The sequence below is a fragment of the Mya arenaria genome, chromosome 3 (genome assembly GCF_026914265.1).
Source record: "Mya arenaria isolate MELC-2E11 chromosome 3, ASM2691426v1".
In the NCBI taxonomy this organism is placed as follows: domain Eukaryota; kingdom Metazoa; phylum Mollusca; class Bivalvia; order Myida; family Myidae; genus Mya; species Mya arenaria.
In genome coordinates, this window is record NC_069124.1 from 75,670,631 (window position 1) to 75,682,214 (window position 11,584).

At 34.4% G+C, this 11,584-nt stretch overlaps 3 protein-coding genes across 4 annotated transcripts; 1 reads left to right on the plus strand and 2 right to left on the minus strand.

Moving 5' to 3' along the window:
* Positions 1-443: 443 nt before the first annotated feature.
* LOC128228403 (ribosyldihydronicotinamide dehydrogenase [quinone]-like) lies at positions 444-2,948 on the plus strand. The gene is made up of 4 exons (XM_052939704.1): positions 444-921; positions 1,199-1,366; positions 1,909-2,090; positions 2,616-2,948. Exons 1-4 carry the CDS (start codon positions 750-752, stop codon positions 2,886-2,888), a joined length of 795 nt encoding a protein of 264 aa, XP_052795664.1. The 5' UTR covers positions 444-749; the 3' UTR covers positions 2,889-2,948.
* Positions 2,949-3,139: 191 nt separating this feature from the next.
* On the minus strand, positions 3,140-5,416 carry LOC128228401 (uncharacterized). Its single transcript, XM_052939700.1, has 3 exons — positions 5,091-5,416; positions 4,675-4,779; positions 3,140-4,166 (listed from the first exon to the last, which is right to left on the minus strand). The coding sequence occupies exons 2-3, from the start codon at positions 4,745-4,747 to the stop codon at positions 3,163-3,165; spliced, it is 1,077 nt and encodes a 358-aa protein (XP_052795660.1). The 5' UTR covers positions 4,748-4,779; positions 5,091-5,416; the 3' UTR covers positions 3,140-3,162.
* On the minus strand, positions 5,407-11,368 carry LOC128228402 (uncharacterized). 2 transcript variants are annotated; one of them, XM_052939703.1, is made up of 8 exons: positions 11,320-11,368; positions 10,071-10,254; positions 7,460-7,563; positions 7,136-7,276; positions 6,655-6,822; positions 6,350-6,456; positions 5,984-6,125; positions 5,407-5,524 (listed from the first exon to the last, which is right to left on the minus strand). In XM_052939703.1, exons 2-8 carry the CDS (start codon positions 10,160-10,162, stop codon positions 5,508-5,510), a joined length of 771 nt encoding a protein of 256 aa, XP_052795663.1. In that variant the 5' UTR covers positions 10,163-10,254; positions 11,320-11,368; the 3' UTR covers positions 5,407-5,507. The 2 variants fall into 2 exon arrangements, with proteins under 2 accessions (XP_052795663.1, XP_052795662.1); XM_052939702.1 differs by lacking the exon at positions 11,320-11,368 and adding an exon at positions 10,584-10,695.
* Positions 11,369-11,584: the final 216 nt, after the last annotated feature.

Below are 11,584 nucleotides of genomic sequence, written 5' to 3' on the forward strand. Positions count from 1 at the left end.
TAGTGAATAGTGTATTCTTGCTCACGATCGAATTTGCTCTAGTTTTTTTTAAAAGATATTTTGCCAAGTTTTGTTAAGATTATATCACACATAAGTAAGATAAAAAGCGGAAATAAAACAAATACGCCCACAATTAGCACATGTGCGTCTTCCATGTAAAAAAAATATGATGCTAACTAAGATGTTTTGAATGTTTTAAATTAAACTATGAGCTTTACACTTCTTCTTTATTGTTATAAATTAGCAAGTTTAAATATTTTCATCACTTTTCAATGTAGTTCTTACCTTAAATAATGTAGGCATAAACCAAATAATTTATACGTTGTTGATTTTTTTTTTAAATCTTTGTCAAACTTGATTTATTGTTGCTGTTTTGTATGCAAGCTTAATTTTATTCAGTATAATTATGCAATGAAAAAGATATAATTTAATCCCTTTAGAAAAGACACTTGAAAGCGTCTAAAATAGAAATATTATGTTTAAACTTCATTAATTTGAACAAGAAGGTAATATACGTCATCACTAAAGCATGGCATGTATGTATCTTTACTTTATCACTCCATTAACCTCAATATGTATATATTAATATCAAGCAAAAGCACGCGGTCGATAGTGTGGATAGTGTATACATGTTGTTTGTTTACATGCAAAAAACACGCTGGACTAAGTCATAAAAAAGTGAAATAGAAAAAAATAACATTAAATAGTAAAGTCTACGATTTAATAAGTGCTTATCATTATAACAACAAATGGAAAAGAAAAACGTGTTGATAGTGTACGCGCACCAAGAACCAAAGTCATTTAACGGCGCTCTGAGAGACGTTGCAGTGTCTGCGCTGGAGGAAGATGGACATGACGTGTATGTCTCTGATCTGTACGCCATGAAGTTTGACCCGGTGGCTTCAAAAAACATGTTTATAGGTATGGAAGTATTCAATAAGGTCTAAAAATAATTGTAATAAGACATAAATTGAAGTGTAAAGTGTAGTTATTGGGTGGTATTTGTACTTTCACATTAGATAATGGTTATTTTTTACTGCATTTGCATAATGTTAAAGTTATCGATCTTTAACTCTACTCAACATGAGCTATAAACAGTTTAAGTCTAAAAAATAATACTTTTTCAATTCCTTTTTTTCATTAATTGTTGTAAGCTGTGTTGATTGTTTTTGTTGAAATACCATTTCTTATTTTTTAGACTTGAAGGACCCCAAATATTTCAATTTTCAAAAAGAACTAAGTCACGCAGCAGAAACTGGGCAACTTGCAGACGATTTAGATATGGAAATGAAGAAAATGTTGCAAGCAGATTTGATCATTCTTCAGTTTCCGATGTACTGGCTGGGATTACCAGCAATATTGAAAGGTTGGTTAACAACATAAATTTAAATGAAAACCCCACTGAACTCTACTGAACGCAAATTGAGTGTTTTTCTTTTGTGAGCACTATTCCATTTGTTCTATAATGTTTCAGTATTATTGTAATAACAGCCTCTGATAATAACGTCTAAACCTGATTCTTAGTTAATAAACTGAATCCGAATACAGAAAGACAGATGAAGAGCATTCGACCAAAGCGGGCAAAATTCAAATGAAGGCAAACACGTTTACAGTGTGATCGTTATAAGATCTTCCTTAATATATTTCAATCATTGATTCAATTCAGCGCGTTTACGATATTGCTTTAAAGGTTACAAGTAGGCCTTGCGAACCTGTACGGGGCGGTATTATTTTATTGTACTATGTTTACAAAAGCATGGATTACTTGGATAAGTTGTTTGGTCATTTAGTGAAACATCGTTCGTCTAACTTTTAGAATATTTTACCCTTTTTCATACATTTGAAAATATAACATATTTAAGTGTTTTCTAATTTTAAATTATAAAATATTTTGCTTTTCTGTTTAAGGTTGGATAGAAAAGTGCTTTGCGGAACGGGTCGTTTTTGACACAACGAAAATGAAATGGTTTGATAATGGGCCGTTTGTCAACAAGAAACTTGTCATGTCTTTTACAACTGGTGGTTCTGCGTCATACTTTTCCAACACTGGCGTGTTTGGAGATATGGACGTACTTCTCTGGCCAATTCACGTAATAACCTTCCATAGAAACGATCTAATAATGCATTAATTATATAACTACATATAATACAGAAGATATTATACGTGTGGTCATTCAAAACGATTTTTATTTTCGGTTTAAATGACCATGAGTGTTATTATCAATTTATAACATTAAACTTTAATTTGATAATTTACAGCGCCGCTTTTTACCTATATTTTCGCTATTTATGGCGCACACATGTACACTCATTTCACGCCAAATGTTATATGAATGATATGAATTGACTGAACGATTTATTTAAGCAACACATTGAGTATCTTGCTTGACAAATGCCCGATTATCAGTGATGAATTTGTAAAATAAAATGACTTAACAATCAAATTCAATATGATTTGGCAAAAAACGCTCAAGCTATATCAGTGATATAAAGTTACAATCACTGTTAGGATTTGCTCAGTTTTCAAAATTTAGGGTATATGCATTTGCTGAAATTTGAATGCTAACCAAATCACTCAATTAATTTAATTTATTTATGTATTTGCAACATTTCAGAATTCTCTACGCCTGACAGGACTTCAAGTGTTAACCCCTCAAATATTCTACGCCCCAGGTGAGATCGCTAGTGATGACAGGAAACGGATGCTTGATAGCTGGAGAGAACGGTTGCGAGATATTTGGAAAGAGGATCCATTACCATTTATTCATATTGACAACTTTGATCCACATTTGGGTTTTAAACTATCAGAAAAATATGTAGAAGAGCAAAAGATGATAAACTTGGACCAACAGCTGGTCAGAATATGGGGAAAGATTTCAATCATATGAAAACAAAATGAGATGACTTTAACAGGACTTATTCACACTTGTGATAAATGTCACTTCTGCTCGTAGTTCATCATGCTTATTGCACATGTTAAAAACACATCTTATAGATTTACTGACTGTTTATTCGAAAATAAACTATAAAATCAATAGAACGCTGTTGTGTTTTTACAAAGTGACTTAAACGATAAAAGCATGAATACTTACGCTTGTTTTTAAACAAAAGCAAATTATATTTTAGGAAACATGTTCACAACAACAATTCTGAGTATACACATTAATACGGTACAGTTGGGGAAGACGCGAACTGTGGAGGCCCGACAACCCGACCCTCCGTGTTATGCATGCCGACAGGAGATGGGATATCGGGAAGAGTCACGTCGTTAACAGTTGTCCTTCCTGACAGTACGCAATCCGGTGTATATGTTAACATAAAGTCTTCTTCAGATCTCGATGTCTTCGAGATGGCTTTCTCTTCAGTTGTAGAAACGGTCGGATCCTTTGCTTGAGCGATGAGCTCGGTAACATCTTTTTTGTGAAGATCTATAAAAACACTATTTGTTTCTTTTGTTGAACTCCTCTTGCCTGCCAGCAATGTTTTGACATCCTTGTATCCTGAGTTTGAATTTGTTTTTCGTAAATTTATTTCAGTCTTTAGTGAAGCTGCTGAAGAAGACATATATGTAGAAATTCCAAGAGTTTTATTTCGAGTTTGAAATTTTTCCAGATCTTCGGCCGCATGTGTGTTGTTACTTTTATCCACAATTGCGTTATTATAGCTTTCTATACTTGATACACTGATTGTTTTAAGTGGAGATATGTTTTCCTTACGCATTGCGTGTTCTTCCTGTGACTTTATTGTCTCATCCCCAGGAAATGTGCGATATCTCACATATTCAGCTGATGAGCCTATTCCACAGTGAGAAATACGTGAAATTTTACTTGAGATAAATTCTAGCGAAGTAGGACTTCGAACAGGTTTTCCGAATAAAGAAACTCCTTGGTCCATATCTCGACTAGGTCCACTGTGTATAACTGGTCCAGCACGTTCGTGTGATGTTGGTTCCCTAACAGATCCGTGAGTGAGGACAGATTTGGACCTCGACATGGTGAATTTCCAGTTAGCTTTCTTATCGTGAAAGGTTTGAAAACTGGTTGTCGGATGAAAGGTTGTTGTCGGTCTATTGTCGTCTGTTATGGCTGTTTCGGTTGGTCCTATTTCTGATGCGGCAACTGAGTAACCAATTAGCTTATGTGGCATCGCTTCGATGATAAGGTCAGCTATAAATTGATGTCAGGAAATAAACAAAAACAATGATTGAAATCGATTATCACTATTAATAATAATTATAATAATAATAATAAGAGAAAAAGAAGAAGAAGAAGAAAAAGAAGAAGAAAAAGAAGAAGAAGAAGAAGAAGAAGAAGAAGAAGAAGAAGAAGAAGAAGAAGAAGAAGAAGAAGAAGAAGAAGAAGAAGAAGAAAAAGAAGAAGAAGAAGAAGAAGAATGGTGATGGTGAAAGTGGTAGTGGCAGTAGCAGTAGCAGTAGCTGTAGCAGTAGCAGTAGCAGCGGTAATAGCAGTAGAAGAACATGAGAGTAGTTTAGCTGGCTGTATTCACAGTACAAAATATTTCACAGACGATGTAATGATAAGCAAATAGTTAGTATACCTATCTCTTTCAACTCTTATATGACTAGCAAACTCGTATTCAAAATATATTGTTAATTTCTGTATAAGAATGTTATTGAAATAAATATGCATGAATATGCTAACCAGCTAAACTTACGTTCAGGCGTTGGTGACTTGACTTTAAGAACAGGTGTCCTTCGACAACGTTTATAGATGCAATATCCAATCATAATGGCCGAGAGGAGGACAAGTACAAGAGCTCCTGGAATGCGAAGTTACTTGCTGTTTTATTATACTTCTCATCTTTAAGAAGTTTGAGCAATGTATATACTAAATTATTGTTTACATAATGGTAATTTGTATTTTGCAATCTCATGTTCTATGTATGTTTATACAACCAAAGAGAAGTCATTTCACAATACTGATTTTCCGCATCATTTAGACATACAATACGATGCACTAACTTGTCGTTACAAATATATTAATATCTTTTCCTTGAATGACATGATGTCATACTGAATGTCCGTGCATCATGCCCTGTGTATAATACCATAACAAAAGCAGGTCCCTCACCTATGGCAATCGCCACTATTAGAAGAGTGTTTGAAGGTTTCTCTGTGGTTGTTAGGGACGCTGTAGTGGTAGTTGGCGCTGGTGTCGTCGTTGTCGAAGATGTGGAAGATGTAGTGCTTGATGTGGTTGAAGATGTTGTAGAAGATGTTGTTGAAGTGGTAGAACTTGTTGTGCTGCTGGTTGTTGAACTAGTTGTGGACGACACAGTAGAAGAGGTAGTGGATGTGGTCGTACTACTTGTGGTGGATGTGCTTGTTGTGGTAGGGTCTGGTTATTAAAGGTTTAAGTTACATGTAATTTATCATTTCGTATTCCACACTCAATTTTATAAATTGTAATTTATTTCGCGTTTGAATGATTCAAGTCATTGCAATACAAAAAAACATGTTATTTGACATGTATTGAGAATCATTGATATTACATACCACACACAGCTGAAAAACAAAAAAAAGAAATTACTGTAGTAATTGCAAATGTATAGCATAATAACATCTTGAAGTAGTGTAATACCTCAATAAAGTTCAAATAAACTAATCTGAATTCTAAAACAGATGAAGAATAGCTCATTTCTTTCGGACAATAAGTATCTTAATTACTACCTTAAACAAACAGTTTCACTTACATGGTTGATATGTTTTAATAATTCAATGAAAAGATACAGGGACAAACTTTAATACTTGTAAAACGTAACTAAACAGGACATTTTAATATGTATATGAAAAACTACAGAAACATGTCTTAGTAGTCGAAGGTTTAAACATAAACCCCGCTTAATGGCAACTAAAGACTACCATTCTCAATCTCTGTAAAACTGGAAATTATGACAACGGAAGTGCGGGGTGGCATTTTACAACCCCTACACGGCCCTTACAAAAGTGCTGTAAAACACTTACAGGTAGGATATGGGGTGAGAACCATGATTACTCCTATAGTACCATCCTCATGCTTTGGAATGTCAACAGTGGTCTGATTCTCCGTGCAACTGTTTGGAGACTGTGATACTTCTAACTGACCCATCGAGTTTTGCACTGCCATCTGTAAAATTAAAAAAATCATCTCGTTTTCCACAAATTATAACAATATGATTTTGGATTTAAACTATCAGAAAAAGATTATAACCTGTGTTCAACAGGCATTAAACAGCATTGTTGCGTTATGGCTGTGATTAAGTACGGTAATTATTAAAGGCCGATAAGCGATTTCGTTGGCTGGAAGTGGACGTTATATTCTAAGAATAATAAGTCACTAAATGTACCTACAAAGCATGTGAACTGGTACTGCGTGGTTCCAGCATCTTCATTCCAGACTGTAGTTAGGACAACGCCGTTAGAATCAATGGACACCAAGCACACGACGCTTCCTCCGCCTAGGCAATGAGTACGCAAATTAATTTTCGGGGTAAACTATTACAAGAAAGACAACAACGTCGGTGATATTGAGTTAAGCATGACGCAATTACACTGCTTTAAGGATGTCATCACATATTGTATGAGAAAGGTCCATTTTGCTCATTCTTAATTCAACAAATAGTGTACAATCTTTAAAGGGATAAGTATTTGTTTACTAGAATAAGCTATCTGTGTGTCACAGAGGGTGTAGTTGAAGGTCATCCTGGTGGTATCCTGGCAAGATTCCCATTGTTCGATCCCCTGGCCACATGTCCCATTCACACTGTAGTGGAAGTCGTCCTGGAACACTGACGGACACGCCACTGCTGCGTTGGCCTCCTGGTCTGGAAATTTGTGAATAATATGATAATAAAATTTGCTCTTTACGAGCATATGATTTTATAAATATGATTTTAGTAATTATACCAATACGTATAAGGAAATCTTCTGTTGTTAGTCATTTTTTGCTCGTTTTTAACTAATGTGTCCCAATAATCCGACCAACGATATAAGGTCGATAAGGTAACAATTACATTGCGTTTAAAAATGGAATTTTAACAATTATTTCCATTGCATTCACGTTGAGAATAGAGCATGTAAAATATATGATTATATGTTTATATAAAATATATAACATAAGATTAAAGTTACGCTTACTGTCTTTCACCAGAAGATGGTATTCATTGACTGAGGCCACGTCACTACACAGTCGGCTAATTACGTTAGCATCCGTCATGTCAGTGATGGTTTCATTGTCCCGTAGAGTAATTCGCTCCATATTTATACGAATTTGTTTTTCTGTGAAGAGAAAGTCACGCGTTCAGGTGAATCATATAATCTTAATTAAATATGTAAAATAGCATTTGCTTTAAAAAAAAAAAAAATTGGCATCGATAAGTGTAACAAACATAAGTATATTATATACAATTTAACATTTTGGAATTAAATTATATTTCCGGAACTCTAATGTTTCACGAGTACCTGATTGTATATAGTAATAGTACGAGTTTTCGGTTATCTGGGTCATCTTCCAACACTGGAAGGGTTGATAGAACGTGCTGAAGATCGTCACCAGTGTGTCTGCTCTGTAGAAAAGTTTCCATGGGATTAACAATATTAAATCACTGCCTGTTGTAAATGTTTCCTAGAGATGTTTAATACAAAAAAACGTAATTTACTTTTTCTTAATTATACCATTCATAAACGTTTTTAAAGATTGGTAATGGAGTTTCGTTAAAATTCAATTAGAAGTCATATTTTTGCTTTTTTATTCAGATATCTCCCCAATAAGTAATTTATTAATCTGGACATGCATGAACTTCATCTCTAACTGAATACAACTTGAGATAGCACTGTAACGCCGCATAGCGGCATCGCCGCATAAACGTGTTTTTTTCGTTTATGCGGTGATTTTCAACGCATGAAAAAGCAATTAAAACATATACTAGTACAATAGTGATAAAGTTTCATCAAGATCGGTCTTAGTTTTTTATCTCCACTTAACCAAGCTTTGAACTAGACTTTTAGAGACGTAAATTTTGACTAAGATTTAGTAAGATCGGTTTAAATGTGAACCAAACCAATTGATCTTTCTGCGTAAATGTTTGAAATGACGTTTAACCCGACTAAAGGATGGAATAAATGTTACGACAAAGCACAACACCGTCATTAGGGACATTCAAAAAACTGAATCGTCCTATGACGTAACATATATTCTTGCCTTATTGTCAGACTGACGGGCATGTACCCTTATGTAATGCGCACTTTCAACATGTACGTAAAGTAAGCGGACATGCGTCCTAGCGGCCTAGCGGCGTGAAGTTATCGGCCTAGCGGCGTGAAGTTAGCGGCCTAGCAACTTGAAGTTAGCGGCCTGGCGGCCTAGCGGCGTGAAGTTGGCGGCCTAGCGGCCTAAAATTAATCCTATTTCAAAGCATGTATACATGCATTCTCTCTTAAAACAATGACATAGTAACTGTTTTAATGCACAAAAAATTAACACATTGAAGCTATTATCAACATTTTTAGTTTTATGCACAAATAAGCACTCTTAAGCAACTAACTTTTTTTCAAAATAGTCGATCAAGCAGTTCAGCGGCCTAGCGGCCTAGTGGCCTAAAATTGGTTTCTAATATAAACCATTTATACATGCCTTTCCTTGTCTAAAAAATGACAAAGTTATGGTTTCTATCACAAATCACCATCCTTTAACGAATGTCTGCATTTCGCCCAAAACTCGATCAAGCTGCCTAAAAAATCCAGCGAATATCAGCATTTTTATTTTTTGTATTTAGCAAAATTGTTAATCCATAGATTTATCATTTTTTTGGAAGAAAACGCATGTATACATACCATTTTAGGCTGCTATGCCGCCAGGCCGCTAACTTCACGCCGCTAGGCCGCTGAAGTGCTCGATCGACATTTTTTTGTTTATAAGGTTTACAATTGCTTAAGAGTGATAATTTGGGCATAAACACAGAAAATATATAAAAAAATAAATAGAAGAAGACGCTTTATACACAGTTAATATTTCTTTGTTTTATAAGAAAATAGGATATCATTTTAGGCCGCTAGGCCGCTAACTACATACTTTCAACGTCATTTCAAACTAATAATAAGGTCATCATGGACTCCTTTCTGTCATTGATTGTGTTTTAATGCACTAGCCATTTGAACACTCTAAGGGTTTATTTTCAACTTCCATTTTGGCTCAACTTGCATGCCAACTTTTCCCATATTTTCTTTAATATGACAGTAATATGCATTGCATCGCCCTTATCTTAATCATCACCATAATCAACAACATCATCACAACCACCATCATCATCACTACAATCACAACCACTACCACCATCATCATCCCCACAACCATCATCATCATCATCATCATCATCATCGTCATCATCATCATCATCATCATCATCATCATCATCATCATCATCACACCCACCATCATCATCTCCACAATCACAACCACCACCATCATCTCCACAATTACAATCACCACCATCATCATCATCCCCACCACCATCATTATTACCAACGCCAGCATCATCATAACTATCATAATTATTAATTTATTATTATCATCATCATCATCATCATCATCATTATCATCATCATCAACGTCATCACCATCGATTTTGTTACAATAATTTTTAGCTTTATAAAAATCTACAGTAACAGTGTAAAACACCATACTCGTGAATTATAATTCATAAATGTATAAAATGATTTTCTCCATAGTTTGTAAAGCAAAATATTTAGCCATGATATTACATTTTACTTGTGTTCACCATTCACCTGTTATTGTAACACTGTACATACTCACTACATAGTGATTGTTTTGGGCCAGTGGCCTTTATCAAATACATGATTTGAACTTGTGATGCAATTGTATTATCTGGTATCTTGTCCATTTAATTAATACTCCGAATGATTTGCCACACTTTCGTAATAACAAAAAATGATCTATACTATGAGCGAGTCCGTTGAAGCTAATCATAATAATTATGACAAACATTCCATGGGATCAATGTGGAACAACAGTATCTTAGAATAGCTTGAATTAACTACATAATACATGTTTTACTTCATTATCAACGTGTCAACGTCGTTGTAAAAGTAGCAGCGCCAGGAGTCGATAGTGATGGTGCCCATCGCCACATAAGTGAGGCCCGTCATAGTCTTTGTGTTAAAGTCCAGGGATCCCTTATCGCTGTCAACCCATATACTGTCCTGCAGGAGCGCCGGCCAATTACATACACCGACTCCACCTGAGGCGGACAAACTATGGTAAGATTCTTTTAGGTTGAAAGAGCTCGTTTATTGTGCTGTACATTATGACACAAATCATGTTATTTCAAGACGAACAAGTTTGCCTTTGCTCTTTAGTCCCACGATTTTTATATAACGTTCTCCCAGTATCATTAAAAATCATTGTAAAGGTTTTCTCCTCTCAACAAAGTTGTGATCCTTATGCCGGTTCTATAACCCCAATTTTGTATTCATTACGGAGCTGAATAACGTTTAAAAACATAAAACTTGAAACTGTATTATTTTCTAATAATGTTTGTATTCGGTATATAAAGCAAAATTTACTTACCTATACTATTTGTATTTAACAGAATTGTGGCTAAAACAAGGACGATTTCATAATCCATAATTTAATCAAATGTTATTGGAAAATTAAAGATTATTTAAACGTGTCAATTAGACACCTCTTCATGAATAACTGGGATTTAATAAAGAACCTGAAGTATCGCATTGTTCTAAAACCAGTTAAATGAAATTTGAGTAGTTCGTTAAGCCGTTTGAAAGTGGCATACATAAAATGTAAATATATTTAAAACAGTCCATGTTAAATGTTTGAACTATTGTGAAGTTTGATTTAAAACGACGAGTTACTTGGATTTAAACAACGTATCTTAACATATCAGTGAATCAATTATTACGGTTGCATTTTAATATTAAACTCTTGTTTAAATTTCCAAAATTATTCAGATTAATGTTTATCTTTTTATCTTTATAACATGGGTACAGTGGGTATGCTTTTAATCAATTATACACAATCATAATAGAAATAGTTGCATGTTGACGTTGAAAAGAACTTGTACATCGTAGAAGTCTTCTTTCCCCCGTTCTATCCTCAAGACCTAAATGCCACACTTTATTTACAATTACAAAGACACACACGTGTTCATGTTTTATTTACAATCAGCAGTTTGAATACTTATGGCAATACTTTAACATCTACATATATACAGTAAAATAAATATATATCACAGCGTACGCCGTGGGACCTTGTCTAGATACTGTTTTAATTTAAAACATTAACTCACGTGACAAAGAATGTAAAAATCTATTCTACTATATTTCCAACGATTCGGGACACAAAGAACTCAAGAATCGCTCCATTCAATAACTATTTTTGACAGATCTTCTTGAATATTAGGAATTCTTTAAAGGTGCACTCTCACAGATTAAACGTTTTGGCAACTGTTTTTTTTTTGTCTTCGAACGAGCAAATTTTGCGAAAGTGAAAGAAAACCAGTGATATAAGACTGCTCACAAAACATCGAATCGCAGATTTTCATTTTAAGTTCA

Excerpts from the sequence above, each read along its gene's own strand:
- LOC128228403 (XM_052939704.1), top strand. The coding sequence starts at position 750 with ATGGAAAAGAAAAACGTGTTGATAGTGTACGCGCACCAAGAACCAAAG. Across the intron at positions 922-1,198 it reads TTCAAAAAACATGTTTATAG|ACTTGAAGGACCCCAAATAT; the intron begins GTATGGAAGTAT and ends CTTATTTTTTAG. Across the intron at positions 2,091-2,615 it reads TACTTCTCTGGCCAATTCAC|AATTCTCTACGCCTGACAGG; the intron begins GTAATAACCTTC and ends GCAACATTTCAG.
- LOC128228401 (XM_052939700.1), bottom strand. The coding sequence starts at position 4,747 with ATGATTGGATATTGCATCTATAAACGTTGTCGAAGGACACCTGTTCTT. Across the intron at positions 4,167-4,674 it reads CAAGTCACCAACGCCTGAAC|CTGACCTTATCATCGAAGCG; the intron begins GTAAGTTTAGCT and ends ATCAATTTATAG.
- LOC128228402 (XM_052939702.1), bottom strand. The coding sequence starts at position 10,641 with ATGGATTATGAAATCGTCCTTGTTTTAGCCACAATTCTGTTAAATACA. Across the intron at positions 10,255-10,583 it reads GTTAAATACAAATAGTATAG|GTGGAGTCGGTGTATGTAAT; the intron begins GTAAGTAAATTT and ends TGTCCGCCTCAG. Across the intron at positions 6,126-6,349 it reads AGTACCAGTTCACATGCTTT|ATGGCAGTGCAAAACTCGAT; the intron begins GTAGGTACATTT and ends TTAATTTTACAG.